At 37.2% G+C, this 16409-nt stretch overlaps 1 protein-coding gene across 9 annotated transcripts in view; it reads left to right on the forward strand.

Annotated features, from left to right (window-relative positions):
• KDM6A (lysine demethylase 6A) overlaps positions 1-16409 on the forward strand; it is a 208043-nt gene that overhangs the window by 168562 nt on the left and 23072 nt on the right. For all 9 annotated transcript variants that reach the window (XM_058712771.1, XM_058712764.1, XM_058712765.1 and 6 more), the window contains 6 exons: positions 4222-4351; positions 5768-5873; positions 6505-6710; positions 9185-9249; positions 9328-9402; positions 9926-10074. In XM_058712771.1, the coding sequence (XP_058568754.1) occupies positions 4222-4351; positions 5768-5873; positions 6505-6710; positions 9185-9249; positions 9328-9402; positions 9926-10074 (731 nt within the window). The remainder of the gene's footprint in view (positions 1-4221; positions 4352-5767; positions 5874-6504; positions 6711-9184; positions 9250-9327; positions 9403-9925; positions 10075-16409) is intronic.

A 16409-nucleotide genomic window follows, 5' to 3' on the forward strand; every position in this document is an offset into this window, starting at 1 on the left:
GGGTGGAAGCGATGGAGAAAGGAGCAGAGTTAATTTTGCATGTAACAGTTACTAACTAAGCGATATCGGAACTCCGCTACTGTAAATACGCCATAGTTCTTTTTCTTTACAGACTATTTGAGTTTGAATGTCTAAAATACCTTTCGGTCTGTGTTTTATTTTTCATCGCTTTTCATTTTGGTCGGTTGTTTTTAACTATTCAGCTGTTATCTTTAATTATTCTGACATAGACTGAAGCAAAAATTACATCTTGCTCATATTTTATTATTTTCTTTGTGTTGTCTGTCGGGTCCACGTTGTTGGCAGCATTTTCCCTAGTGGCCTACAACGTGGCAACTACCGTAATTAACCTCAACTACCTTTACAAGGTTTTTTTTCATGTCTGTAACTTAAAACCACATTGGATGATCTCTAAATCAGACCAGATCCTTCTAAAGCGTAGAGATTCCTGAATTTCTAAAATTTGATTTAAAGTTTTTATGTTAGTCTTTTTGTCTAGCCGTTACACTGTCGTTCACTTAACTCTGGGCCTAAGAAAGTAGGTGGGCTTTAATGTCCAGATCAAATGCTATCCTGGGTTCTCCTTTGACACAGTACCTCGGCTCGCTGCCAATGTGCACTGCCTTCTCCCTGCTCTCCACTCGGCCGTCGGGGCCTCTGTCCTGTTTTCTAGATGCCACTGCCACCACTCTGCCGGAGCAGGGTCTTCCTCGCTCTTCCACTCTCTGTAATCTTAGGACAGTTGCTAGAAAATCGGGCAAAATTTAGAGGTCCAAAACTAGCACGCACGATACGGGACCTAAGGGTGTTGCGGAGGAGTGTTGTCAGAAGGAGTTGCGCGGAGGTGCAAGCTATGCACGGTGTACGGTAGCAGTTACCATAAGTTTTCATTCTTAATAAAGTCTTATGCTGTGGGTACCTAGGTGTGATTGTGTTTCTTGTATGTTAAAGACTACAATCTTCTGTCTCAGCTTTCAGGTACATGTGAACGTGTACTTCAGAATTTTTAAGTACCTTCTTACAGTTTTATTTTTAGCTTTTGACTCTTAAAAGGTAATTTTGCTTTTTTACAGAGACTTCATATTTTATATATGTGCACGTATGTGTGCTTATGTATACCTATGCGTACGTAGATAAACTTGGAGGTGGCTAGATGACATCAAAACACTGTAGACCCCTGGGGTTGCTTGGGTTATTTCAGGTCCCTATAGGCCTCGGCTTATTCACGAAGAAACCAAAAACGCTCTGATAAATTAGAGATGCAGATCTTTAGAGAAAAGTCAAGATGGCAAGTGATAGGCATCAGGCTTGCCGCTTCTGTTCTGTTGGTGGTATCCTGCACTGGGCAGGAATCCAGGATTGAGAAGGGGAAAGTGACTTGGGAGCAAGAGAGCTGATGTCTCCGGTCGAGGAGCTTCATAACCAGAGATAATTAAAGCGTAGATTGGTTTACTCACAGAGCACATCTTCGTTTATCTACCAAATGATATGGGTAAATCTCGAACCAAATTTAAGCCAGGATTTTAAAGAATTGGGCAACGACTCATTGTTTCCTTCTCTACTTGGCTTGGGGAAGGTTTCAAAAAGCGAGAAAAGGGTTTAAAATTGGATAATAATTCTTTCTTCAGTGCCTTTCTCCACTTTGCATTGTTGTATTACAGTTTCGTTGCCCTCGCTTTGAAATATTGTAAACAGTGTTGGACGCTTATATGTTGAGAAGATAAAAACTTTTCCTGTTACGCACAGTTCTGTCCTTTGCATTAGGACTGAGAAGTGTATTTTCAGTGGAAAAGGCTGATAGTCACTGTATAGACAACTACCTACATCAGTTCCTTCAGGAAAATTCCTATTTGTTTCAGACTTGACCTCAAGAAAGCAGGGAGTCAGTGTTTGCAGTACAGTAAGAAACTGCTAGATACAATTTGATTACATGGTTTATTCTGACTACCCTGTTATTTTCACATGTATAGTTATTTTTTAAAGTGTTGGTTATTTTTAATCTGAGTCTCGTTTGGTCCATTATAGTGTTACCCTGGCCAGAGCCATACATCAAAAGGCGCGCCTACAATGCCTTTGCTGCTTTTGTCATTTAAAATTATAGTTGCACCATTTGATGGTTGACTCAACATCAGCTCCCGTAGTCATGTCTCACCTTTTTCTCTTCTATTTTAAAAATGAAAGCAGCTGCATTTTACATTATTTTACTTTCCCATTTCCCTTTTTTCTTTTGTTACAGAACTGTAGAAATGATGGAGGCAGAATTCTGCTCATCTATCAAACCCCATTTTCTAGTCTCATCTTTCAATGTCCAGAATGTTGTAGAAGCTTAAATTTTGGTGCCATGTTTAATTAGCATGAGATACTCTTTCCTGGTGCAGTTTTAATTCTTGGTCCAAATCTTCCAGTTCCTTAAAATATTAATCGTGAACTTGACGGTACACCCATCTCCTGCTCTAGGAAACAAATTTTATGTATTCGGAGCCATATTTTGTTTACATCTCAAGGTGAAAGAGTGGCAGATATGCAGTTCAGCATGAAAATTATTTATATGTGTATCATAAGTGAAGGTCTATTTTGCATTGATTTAATGGTAATACTTGAATTGTTTCTTTACCAGGGTTAACCACCTATTTTCTACTTCCATGGAGTTCAAAATTAGTACTGATTTTATACCTAAATTTAAAAGTTTAAATGTATCGTGGCTATCTTTAAATGTACAGGCCACTCGTGGTTTGATGAGAGATGTTGTGGGTAGAATATTCATTTATTTAACCTTTAACCTGAATTGTTACTTGAACCTAAAATTTCTTTTAATAATAACTTTTATTAATAACTTTTAATAATAACTTTTAACAATATTTCACTCAATATATTTTAATAATATATTAAAATAATAATATTTAATAATTTTTATTAATAATTTTTAATAATAACTATTTCACATACTTCAAAAAAATCAGTGATTTTAAACTTTAGTCATTATTCCTTTGAAGCCTGCCATGAACCGTTTTGTTTTCACTTGGACTTAGAGGTGAGGAAATTCAGAAAGCGACACCTGTAATGCTGTTTAGTGTAACATCTCAAAAGTTTGTAGCAGTGGAATTTCAAGCCTTTGTGTTCATTAAGGCCAACCAAAACAGGCTGATTTGTAAGGTTTTTTCTCTTTGGCAAAAACAGCAAAATACAGAAAATTAATTTTGTTTCAACCTGTATTCTACAATTTGCAATGAAAAATTGCTAATTCCTTCTTTGATAAGTAAATACTAAGTTTAACTCCCCACCATAATTACAATTTCTGAATTCTTAACTAAAACTTTAATGTTTTAAGGATACTTGCTATTTTATAATGCATTGATAATTTTTGAACTTGTAATAACTGGGTGAAGTTAACCTGGAATGAATTGTAAGCTCAAAATTGCATCTTGCTGATTTTCAAGTTGAGCAGAAACTTTAAGAAATAGGAAAGAAAAAATTTTAACACTAAAAGAATTATATTTTGGAAATGATTCTACCATATTTTAACAATTTATAACTTACCAAATGTGATACTTTAATTCATTTAAGGAAAAGAAACCCCAGCTACTAGTAAGTAATGATTATACAGAGTATCAGAGAATGGATAGCAACTATATGCCTCATTTGGAATCTTGCTGAATTTTAGTAGCCAAGGAGTTACACAGAAAATTCTTTACAGATTTGAGAGGCAAAAAAGAAGAGATCATTTCAGGTTTGCAGATTACCACAAAGATATTCTGGTGATAATTGCTGAGATGAGACATAGGAAGAGAGATAACATTCTTTTTTTTTTTTTTTTTACTATTATCTAGACCTTTTTGGTCAAGTTATTGTTTTCACATTTAATGGAAAGAATCTGATGGTAGAAGATGGTGGAGAGGAAATTAGAGTTCGCGTTGGTTCTTTAGGTGAAGAACATAAATTGGAAAATTATGAGCAAAATAAGGGATGTCATCAGTAATTCATGTGTTGTAGTATCTTGTCTATTATTTTTCTTCAATGGAAATACAGGAATCAAGCTAAGTATTTGCTGAAATTAATTACATTGCTCTGAGTGTTTTTTCTGATCCAAATCTCATGGATTTGTGCAACTACCCAGTAATTGTGCAATTACCCAGTAATCCTAAACTTAATTCAGGAATGTTTTTTTTTCTGTTTTCTAAATAAATGTACAGCTGATTTATTCTCCCTTCTTCTTTTTTTAAGGAATCTAGGTAAAAATGGCTTATCTAACAGTAGCATTTTATTGGATAAATGTCCGCCTCCAAGACCACCATCGTCACCATACCCTCCCTTGCCAAAGGACAAGTTGAATCCACCTACACCTAGTATTTATGTGAGTCTGAATTGACTGACTAGAAATAAATCAAACCAGTGTTTGCATCTACCTGTCTTTCATAAGATCTTGCTTTAAATGAATATGGATGCCCTTTAGGAAACATTAAAATTATTGGCAGTAGCTTGAATATTTTGGGGGGAGAAAAGATATATTCACAAAGACTTCATAATAGCATGTAAAACATACCTTCTGAGCTATTCCCACGATTACATTAAAGTAGTGAGAAATACTTCTTCCTGCCCCCCCCCCCCCCCCCCAATTAGGCCAAACCTACCTAAAAGTGTAATTTAAGCTGGGGTTTAAATCCCAGTTGCTTGAACCTTAACATTCATTCTGCTTTATGCAGCTTTAGTTACCTTCAAAAAAGGCATTTGAGAACATAAAATGTGATAATAGGTATGTCATTTTTAAAAAGTTTGATAGATTATTTAAAACCTGATGTTAAGTTTTACTTTAAGGGCATTCAGACATCTGATGTAGGAAGTTGATAAAAGTTCAGTCAAAGCAACTCTTCTGTTTCTCCCAAGTAGGTCCTCCTCCCCCATTTCCTTCCATCCTCCCACTTTTACCCCAAATGAAAACAGTTTCAAACTGTAAAGTTTGTGTTGGGGGATTTGGCCCTGTCCTTGCCCTCTAGAGGCAGATGTTAAACCCTGTTAGTTTTTCCTCCAACCCATATTTATTGATCCTTCAGAATGTAAGGGAAGCATGGGGATAGACATATAATAAACCTTTCAAACTGAAGTCTGAGAGGGGGAAAAAAAAAACCACTTCTTTGTGGTTTTCTTTTCTCTTTTTATGATGAAAAAGCCCACATAAAATTTACCATCTTAACCATTTTTAAGTATACAATTCAGTAGCGTTAAGAAATATTCTCATTGTTGCAAAGCACTTCTCCAGAACTTTTTCATTTTGCAAATTTGAAATTCTATACCCATTAAGTAGCAACTCCCTTTTTCTGGTCTTCTTAGCCCCTGGTAGCCACCACTATATTTCTATACATTGGACTACTTTAGATACCTCACATAAGTAATATCATACACAGTTTTTCTTTTTGTGACTGCCTTAGTTTCACTGAACGTAATGTCTTCAAGGTTCATCTACTTTGTAGCATGTGAAAGGATTCTCTTCCTTTTAAAGTCAAAAAATATTTTAAAGCACTTTGATTTTGAAGTTGCAATTTTATTTCTTCTCATGTATTTTCTTCAAGATACAATGGACAAAAGAAATGTATGCGGTCACTATCTAATTACAGTTAGGATCAAAAGACAGTGATAAAATGCTGCAAAATATAAAATAGAAATTACAGGGTACATTATTGAAATTGCAGTAAATAAAAAATATGAATTTGGCCTAATATTTACATAAAAGGTCTGTTTTCAAGAGATCTAACCATATGTTTTAATTTTACAGTTGGAAAATAAACGTGATGCTTTCTTTCCTCCATTACACCAATTTTGTACAAATCCAAACAACCCTGTTACAGTAATACGTGGCCTTGCCGGAGCTCTAAAGTTGGGTAAGCTTTAAATAAGAAAAAGGAAACTTTGTAAAATTTCTTTTGCTATCTATAACTTGTAAAGCACTGACAGAAACTTATTTCTGTTGATTTTTTCCGTTTTCACATTTTCGTTTTACTCTTTTCCTGGGCGTGTGTGTTAGTGTATCAATTCTTTAATCTATCGTATGAAGATACAGTGATGATGCCAGTTCCTGGTGATTTCCTGGTGCTTTTTGAATTTAGCTTTTATTTTGGTCTGATTACATAATTATAATGGTGATGAAGTTATCTAATGAAAGAATTTTTAATATGAACTGTAGATAAAATGTGATGCTACAGATCAGTGCTGTAGTCCCCTTGCTAGTTTAGTTCCTTGCACCTGAAGAAATCAGATAAGTGAAACCTCGGTGCCTGGCCCCCTGAGTCCGCCTCTGCACAAGGCGGCATGATGATTATTAGGTCCCGGGCTTCATTGTGTGCTCGTGTAAACCTGGCACGAAGCTCAGGGTGTGCAGAGGCCCTGGTTGGTTTTCATGGGAACCGGATGGAATGCTGTCACACGTTTTCCTCTTTTCTTAATAAAAGCACTCTCAATCTATTACTCCAAATGTAATTTTCTCTTATTAACTACATTCATTTATTTATGAAGACCTGGGACTTTTCTCTACCAAAACGTTGGTGGAAGCGAACAATGAGCATATGGTGGAAGTGAGGACACAGTTGTTGCAGCCGGCAGATGAAAACTGGGATCCTACTGGAACGAAGAAAATCTGGCATTGTGAAAGTAATCGATCTCATACTACAATTGCTAAGTATGCACAGTACCAGGCCTCCTCCTTCCAGGAATCATTGAGGGTAAGTGTTTCGTCCCTGAAGATTGTTTTATTTTGAAGAATAGTTTATTTTCATGTTTTAGATTATTTTATTTTGAAAGGGCACTTTTCTTTTGTAAGCATCTCATTAGTTTATAGTTCTATAAAATACCTTGTAAGTGCTATCCACTTTGCTCTTAGGAAAGTCTAAGCAAGCCTGTGGGTTGCTAAAATAAATGTTGTTACTGTCTAGTGAGAGGTCTCCCTCATTCCTGGGATGTTTCGGTTGAGGGCAAGGTTTTTTAATCTTGACGTTATTAACATTTTGGGTTGGATAATACATTGTTGTGGGGGGCTGTCCCGCGTATTGTAGGATGCTTGGGAGCATCCCTGACCTCTCCCCACTAGATGCCTGTAGCACGCCCCTTACCTTCTACCCCAGTTATGACAGTCAAAAATGTCTCCCGACGTGCCAGATGTCCCTCGGAGGATAAAATTGCCCCTCATTGAGAACCGCTGATATCAGAGGCTAAAGGGAGTCTCAAGATTGCTTTGTGCTTGCAGAGTTCCTAGTCTTGTGCCTCCCCATTTTTCTCCTCTACCAGGTTAGTATTATCTGATGGATAACTCCTCCAGGAAGCATTAGTGTTATTCTCACCAGTCTTAGTCTGAGAGAGAAACCCGAGGGGGAGGATAAATTATTTCAAAGTATATAGAAAATTAAAAAAAAAATTTTTTTTTTTAATGTTTATTTTTGAGAGAGAGAGTGTGAGTGGGCAAGGGGCGGAGAGAGCGAGGGAGACACAGGATCTGAAACAGGCTCCAGGCTCTGAGCTGCCAATACAGAGCCTGATGGGGGCTCGGACTTGGGAGCGGAGAGATCATGACCTACGCTGAAGGTGGACGCTTAACCGACTGAGCCACCCAGGCTCAGAAAATTAAAAAACAAAACGGAAAAATAATCAGAGGATTATTATTCAAAGACTCAGGCCTGAATCATTACTAAAATCCTTTAGCGCTACAATGAGGACTTTGTGAATTCTCCCACAAAGTAAAGATAAGATCTCCACAAAAAATGAGTTTATTAAGTGTATTACTTAGACACTTAGACACTTGTCTGTACTAACTTGTTTTGTACATATCCTACAGCTGAAACCTAATACGTGCCTGGAAGTCTTTAATTTGTAATTCATTACATTTGCTTATCTGTTTAAAATCCTGTCCCGAGTTTCACATTTTCAGTGAAGGCAACATTTGTACCTGTGAATTGTGTATTTGTTTTTCTTTCTCACTGCCATTCTCTGTGTCCTAACAGAGAAATTAATTGTCCATATAAATCTCTAGTTCAGACTTCTGAGATACTTCAGCTATGTGGTAGTATTATGTTCAGAATAGGATAAATAATACGATTCAGAGATCACCAAAGGAAAATTTGGAGGAGTTGAAAAGCAAAGATAATAAGAGGCAGGGTATTTATATGGGGTGGGATCTATAACCAAAGAAAACATGCCTTTTTGTGTGCTTTTGAGGCATGGACCATTACCTGTGAAAAATCTGACGAATGTTTAGGAACCATACATTCATTTAAAGGGAGGGAGGCCAAAATGTACCAAGTATTGTCTTTTTTTTTTTTTTTTTTAATGTTTATTTTTGAGAGAGAGAGAGAGAGAGAGAGAGAGAGAGAGAGAGAGAGTGTGAGCAGGGGAGGGGCAGAGAGAGGGGGAGACACAGAATCCGAAGCAGGCTCCAGGCTCTGAGCTGTCAGCACAGAGCCAGATGTGGGACTCAAACCCACAAGCCGTGAGATCATAACCTGAGCCAAAGTTGGACACTTAACCTACTGAGCCAGCCAGGCGTCCCCCCCTCCCCCCCCCCAAGTATTGTCAACTTAAATCATAGGGCAGTGTTAAGAGATACCATATCTATGACCCCAAATTGTAAATAATTGTAATATTTGCATTGAAAAGCACCTGTATTTACGTAGTACTTATTTTCCTTACTAAAGCTGTAAGTGTGTTATCATTCGTGTATAATTCATTGCAGAAGGAAAGATTTAACCCAGGGAGAACTTCTTCCATTTGTCTGTTATCAAATCAAGAGCGTCTTACCTTTCACCCTTATACATACATAGCTACACACACGCACGCACACCTCTGCTAGTATAGGAAATTTATCATCAAGATGGATACTTCTTAGGCCTCTCTAAAAAAAATTCTCTCCTCTCAAAAATGGGGCAAGAATGAGAATCTGTAGTTTTTTCCCGTATAGAAGAATACTATTAAGAAAGAACTCTTAACATAACTTTGTGGCTGAGGAGGTTGGATACCATGCTGGTGAGTGTTGACTTTTCCTGGGTTTTATTTAATGTGTGGTCTTTGAAGAAATTTTCATGTGAAAGAGCCCTATAGAAATTTAGCTTCCAAACCATCACCTAGATGTGAACTTTTCAGTTGTATGATGGGAAAGGATAGCTGGTTATAGAATACTAAGCTAGAATGTGTTGTGCTTAATCTATAGGAAGAAAATGAGAAAAGAAGTCACCATAAAGACCACTCAGACAGTGAATCTACGTCTTCAGATAAGTAAGTCATTTGTACTGTCCACTTAGTATTTCTGTTTAAAAGGCATGCCTCTAATATTGTCTCTCTCTTTTTTTTAAGTTCTGGTAGGAGGAGGAAAGGACCCTTTAAAACCATAAAGTTTGGGACCAACATTGACCTGTCTGATGACAAAAAGTAAGTACTAGTATTTTTGTGAACTGATGCAAAGAGGTATCCTCTGCAAGACACAGAATTGTCTACAGTTTTCTCTTTCGTTCCTTGTCATCTTTCTAAGTTGATACACAAGTTTTAGATGAACTATTTTTGCTAGGTTTGGCGGTTATTTTCTTCAACTTAAAACTCTTGTACAGATTTTCATCAGGACCCTGATTCTATGCTAATTACACAGTCATAAAGTTGTATTTTATGATTAATAGTATATAATCATTTTATAGAATAGAATTATACAACAATTACAAAAATAAGTCAGTTTTTTTTTTTTTCTTGCATTTACTCGGTAATTTTTATGCTGCTTTTCATCAGTATGGTTTCTTTGGAAAAATTGGAAAATTAAGCATTTGAGTGTTTCCTGTGCAAAAGGACAGTATTTCTATATTTCATTGTTTTTCTGATTGCGACACAAAGTTTTTGAAGAAATGGCTAATGTCCACAAATATTTGTAGCAGAGTTTCACTCTTGATCTGTTATTTTATTGCAGGTGGAAGTTGCAGCTACATGAGCTGACTAAACTTCCTGCCTTTGTGCGTGTCGTATCAGCAGGAAATCTTCTAAGCCACGTTGGTCATACCATACTGGGCATGAACACAGTTCAACTATACATGAAAGTTCCAGGAAGCAGAACACCAGGTAACATTTATGAACTAACGTCTCTCCCACATTTGAGAAACAGAATTAGCCAAAATATGAAACGTGCAAAAGAGAACGAGATTCTTTTCATTTACAGTGAATAAAACTGGAAGGATTACCCCTGTTGTTAAGGTTTGACTTTTATTAGATTTTTTCCCCTTTGTTTTATCATTTTTTATTACAGTCGTCCCAAAACAATAGCAGTTTCATCTGGAAAGGGGTCTTTGGAGCACTCCTAGGCAAGTCCCTGTGGCTTAGAGACTGTTAATGATCCTGTCTACTGCAGAGTGATGATGGGATACCGTTTTTTCTAAACTTTTTTTTTTTTTTTTTTTTTTTGCCATGATCACACTAAGAAATACATTTTATATTATGACTGTGCACATACGTGTATACAAGAACAGCTTCATAAAATAATACATATCCTAGTCTGTTCCATTCTGTTTCATTTAAATAAGAAAGTATAAGTTGTAATTCTCTAATTGGGTTGCAGCACACAGCTCATACAAAACATTTGATGTGAAGACATTACTAGACTCCCCCTGGTGTCCGGTCTGGACTTTCCATTAACTAGGCTTGTCACTTTTGGCAAGTCACATGTCCTTCTGTGGGTCTTTTCCCTCATTTGTTAAATGCATTACATTGGCTTTAAACTTAAAATTCTGTCCAACAGTAATAATACCATCTTCTTTGTGCTCCCTTGGATTGACACAAGATTTCAGATTGATGTTTAAAATATGTAACAATTCCGGCAGACACTGGCGATAACAAGTTCACCTATATACCAATGCCTATGGGCTGCGTATCACCATCAGGTGTTTCTTTTTGGTACTCAAAGCAGCCATGGTTTGAAAACCAGATTGCTTCCTCCTTGTCATCTGCTTATTCAATTGTAGCTAAAAAATTGTTTCAAAATAGGCCTATGCTTGCTTCTTAGTAGTGGTTCTGAGTTCCGACTGCTCATTAGAATCTCCTGGTGTAAGGTAAGCTTTTATAAAAAATTTTTTTTGTTTAATGTTTATTTATTTTGAGAGAGAGCTAGAGAGCGTGAGCAGACGAGGGACAGAGAGAGACACAGAATCCAAAGCAGGCTCCAGGCTCTGAGCTGTCAGCACAGAGCCCAGTGCGGAGCTTGAACTCAGGAACCGTGAGATCATGACCTGAGCTGAAGTCGGACGCTTAACCGACTGAACCACCCAGGCCCCCTTCCCAGTGTAAAAATAATTTATTAACCTCTGAAGTTTGGGATCCAGGCATCAGTATTTAAAAAAAAAAAAAAAAAAAAAAAAAAAAAGTTTCCCATAGGATTCTACTGTACAGCCAGTATTAGAACTACTAGGTTGTAATAGTTGTTTTCCTCAGGCCATTGGAAGCCCAGTTCTGTGATATTTTATTCATAGTTGGATAAAGTTGAAACAGCTGTGGAATAAATGGCAAAGACCTATATGCTCCCCATTTTGTCATTTAGACACTGATGTAAATACTGGGCAAGTTATTTGAACTCTCTAGAGTTTGTTTTTCTTATGTATGTAGTTATTGGATTGGGTTAAGATTCATTTCAGTGGAAATTTTCCAACTTATTTTATACAAATAACCTCAACTCAAAAAGAATGCAGTTTTTCATTACAAATCAAGGGGGAAAGCAAACTTGATAGATCACTTCTTTGTCACTTGTGTCTGAACTGTTTTGAGTTTTTTGTTGGTTTCTATATTATAAGGGATTAGTTTTTCAGAAGTGTGACAATATAGTGCAAATCATATGTCATTTAAAATTTTATAGTCATACCAATGTAAAACAAAATAGATGAAAATAATTTTAACCTGGTATATCCAGATATCATTTCAACATGTAGTCAGTGTAGAAGTTCCTGGGATTTTTCATGTTTTTTTCACATTAAGTCTTTGAAATCCAGTGTGTAGTTTACAGTTTTTGCACATCTCAGTTTATATTAACCATATTTAGGTGGTTACTGTATTAGCTCGGTCTTAGAAGAAATGTATAGTTTCATTAGCTCAGTTCAATTTTTAAAAAATTATTCTAGGGGCGCCTGAGTGATTTGTCCGGTAAGCATCTGACTTGGGCTCAGGTCATGATCTCATGGTTCATGAGTTCGAGCCCCATATTGGGCTCGGGCTCTGCTGTCAGTACAGAGCCTGCTTCAGATCCTCTGTCCCCCTCTTTCTCCGCCCCTCCCTGGCTCGCTAGCTCACTCGCTTGCTCTCTCTCTCTCTCTCTTTTTCTCAAAAATGAATAAACGTTAAAAAAAAATAAAAAATTATTCTGATACTTTATGGGGCAGACACTTTGTTCCTGGAGTTACATAGATAAATATAAGTGTTCCCTGCTTCGGTGGACTTTATGATCAGTCACGTATGTTCTAAACTATAGAGATGCTCTCAGGCTTGCCCCCAAAAGATTTTGAGTCTGACGGTGGGATCTCAGCATCTCTAATTATAATTAGTGCTAAATTTTATTTTGGAGTCCATACCATGGACAATTCCAGCCACCTGCCCACGGCAAGAGATCGTTTATAGGTATTAAGACTACCATCTCCACATTGTGCTATATAATATATATGTAAAAGAGTGTGGTGAGAGCACCTACAGTTTTCTTCATTGAGGTGAAAATCACATGGCCAAACTAATCCTTTTAAAGTATGCAGTTCAGTTGCAGCTGGCGTATTGTATATTTACTGTGCTGTGTAGCCATCACCTCTGTGTAGTTCCAAGACAGTGTCACCTGCCCAAAAGGAAACCTCGTACCCATTAAGCATTCACTTCCCGTTCCCTGCTTCCCTCCGCCCCTGGCAACCTCTAGTCTACTTTCTGTCCCTGTGGAATTACCTGTTCTGGATGTTTTCACGGAGTCATATAGTATGTTCCCTTTTGTGGCTGGCTTCTTTCACTTCGCGTGGTTTTGAGGTTCATCTGCATCGTACTAATGGACCAGTCCTTATGTCCGAATATTCCATTGTATGGTTATAGGACGTTCCGCTTATCTGTTCATCGGTTGAGGGACATTTGGGTTGGTTCCACTTTATAGCTGTTGTGAATAGTGTTTCTATGAACATTCATGTACAAGCGTTTGTCAGAATCCCTGTTTCTTCCAGTTCTTTTGGTTATATACCTAGGATTTAAATTGCTGGGTCATACGGTGATTCTACGTTTACTTTTTGAAGAATTACCAAGCTGCTTTCCACAGTAACTGCACCATTTTACATTCATGCCAACAATGTGTGAGAGTTCCAGTTTTTCCATTTCCTAACCAACACTGATTATTCTCCATTTTTTTTCTTATTATGCCCGACCCAATGGATGTGAAGTGGTTTTTCACTGTGGTTTTGATTTTTATGTGCTTGCTGTCCATTTGTATTATCTGCTTTGAAAAAATGTCCACTCAAGTCTTTTGCCCATTTTTTTAATTCAGTCATTTATCCTTGTGTTGTTGAGTATAGTAGGAGCTTATATTCTGAATATTAATCCCTTATCAGGTATATGATTTGCATATATTTCCTCCCATCCTGTGAGTTGTTGGCTCGTTCTCTTGGTAGTGTTCTTTGATGCACAGAAGGTTTTAATTTTGATGACGTTCAGCTTATCCATTTTTTGTTTGGTTCCTTGTGCTTTTGATGTTCTATGTAAAAAACCACGGCTGAACCCAAGGTCGTAAAGTTTTAACCCCTGTTTTTTTTCTTAGATTTTTATAATTCCAGCTCTTATATTTAGATGTTTGATCCATATGAAGTTAATTTGTGTATATGGTATGAACTCTAAGGGTCCAAATTACACAGCTATCCCGTTGTTCCAGCACATGTGTTGGAAAGACTATTCTTTCCTCTGTAGAATGGTCTTATTAAGACCCTTGTTGAGAATCAGTTGACCACATATGTATGCATTGCTTTCTGGAATCTTGATGCTCTTCCGTTGATTTCTGTCTCTGTCTTTATGCCAATATCACACTGATTTGATTATTGTAGCTTTGAGGTATGTTTCAAAATCGGAAAGTGTGCATCTTCCAACTTAGGCAGTTAGCTTTACTGTAGATCTTTATCTCTTCATCATAGGGCTGTGAATTACTGTGTAGTGTTGTTTCAACTCAGCCTGAAAATTCAGCCTCTAGCATTTTCTTCTATGGTAGATTGGCTACTGACAAACTCCTTCTGCTTGTATTTATCTGAGAATGTCTTGGTTTCTCCTTCATTTTTGAGGAATAGTTTTGTCAGATACGAAATTCCTGGTTCATGTTTTTTCTTTCTTTCAGCAGTTTAAATGTGTTACCTCGTTGCTTTCTGGCCTCCATGGATTCTGAGACGAAATCAGCTGTTAATTTTATTGATAATCCCATGTATGTGACAAACCACTTCTTTTTTCCTGCTTTCAAAATTCTCTTTGGGTTTCTATAGTTTGACTGTAAGGTGTCTTTGTGTGGATCTCTTTTGAGTTTTTTCTACTTCGGAGTTTCTTTAGCGTCTTTGATGTATAGTTGCATGTCTTCTGTCAAATTTGGGACGTTTTTGACCATTTTTTATATATTCTTACTGTCCTTTTCTTCTGGGACTCCCACAGTGCATATGTTAGTGTATTTGATGGTCTCTTAGGCTCTGTTAATTTTTCTTCATTCTATTTTCTTTCTTCTCAAAATGGTTGGCTTCATTTGATCTTTCTACAAGTTTGCTGATTCTTTATTTAACCTGCTCAAATGTGCTGTTTGAAACCCACTAGTGAATTTTTAATTTTGGTTGTACTTTGTAGCTTCAAAATTGTATCGTAATTTCTGTCTCCTTATTAATAACCTCAATTTGTTAAGTAAGACATTATTCTCCTTGTTTCCTGTGGTTCTTGTTCATGGTTTCGTAGAGCTCTTTAAGTGTATTTAAGACAGTTGATTTAAAGTGTTTGGCTAGTAAATCCAATGTCCATGCTTTTTCAGGAATAAATTTGTTAATTTCGTCCTCTTTTTTCCCTCCTGTGACTGGGCCATACTTTTCTTGTTTATTTGCAAACCTTATAATTTTTTGTTGAAAACTGACTTTGAGAATTACCCCCCCCCCAAAAAAAGACTCTGTTCTCTGTTGGATGTGGTCCCCGAAGTCTCTCTCCCTTTGGCATAGCACTGTGCTGATATTTTGACATATTGAATATTATCGTGCGGCAATTACATCCAGGGTTTCTTGCTTGTTGTGGGCTACAGTTTGTTCAGTGACTTTTCCACAGTATTTTCACAAAGACTATATTCCTTGGTGTGCTTGAATACTGAAGTCTCTTTTCCATTATCTCAGCGGTTAACCAGTGACCTGAGAGAGATTTCCTTCAATGCTTTATGCAAAAAAGGAAAGAAGAATGGAAAACCTGGACAGGAAGGAAAGAAAAAAATAATTCTCCAGGTCTTTGCAGATCGCCTCTGTGTTCAATCATTCCTTCTACACTTAGCCATGCTGCTTACAATTGTACTTGTAGCCTTTACCTCCTCTCTTGCACTGAGCCTAAAGATTAGCAAGAAGTTAAAATTTGTTGTCTTAGGTGTTTGTTTATTTGTTTTCCTGAACATGCTCCCTGCTCTGGGTATGCATGTCGCTTTCTAAATTCTCCAGTATTCACAGGAACTTTTCAAAGTCCTTATTCCCCCCACAAATCTCACTCTCCAGCCTTTCTTTTAGGCCTTTTGTATGTCTGTTGTTTGCCCCAGCTGTTGGTTTCTTTGGGGTGTTTTTTGTTTTTTGTTTTTTTGCCCCTGGTAGCATCAGCTTGTTCATTGGTCTTTCAGTGTTTTGGGGAGAACCTTCACTGAACCACTTGCCCTGATAGAGTGAAGCTCCTTGTGTCAGTCTTTTTGGGAAACTCCAGTCAGGTCAAAACAGAAAAACTAATTCTTTGGGAGCAGGATCCACTCTGCTCTCTCCAGAACCAGGAACACTCACACAGTTAACACAAGACCACCATTTTTAAGTCCACTGACACACTAGTGATGTGGGTGGGAATAAGGTAAGTTAGAGTGACATCTCCTACTGGGTTTTAAGTTCTCTTTCTTCTGGTCATCCATCCATCCATTCACTTGGTTGCTGTAAACCTTGGAGTATCACCCAGAGTTCTGGTAAGTTTGCTTCTGGCAGTTTTTACTAGGTTGTTTTGTTTTGTTTTGTTTTGTTTTGTTTTGTTTTACGTGTTTCTGGAAAGTTCCCCAGAGTTACCTGCTCCATTATTTTTGTTGATGGTACTCCCACAGCTATATTTGAAAACCAGATTTCTTGCCTCTTTTACTGATGTCCAAATACTACTCATGAGAAATGGGGATTAGTTCACAAAGAAGTGGTAACGATATCAATAATGGCTACTGC

The sequence above is a fragment of the Neofelis nebulosa genome, chromosome X, assembly GCF_028018385.1.
Source record: "Neofelis nebulosa isolate mNeoNeb1 chromosome X, mNeoNeb1.pri, whole genome shotgun sequence".
In the NCBI taxonomy this organism is placed as follows: Eukaryota; Metazoa; Chordata; class Mammalia; order Carnivora; family Felidae; genus Neofelis; species Neofelis nebulosa.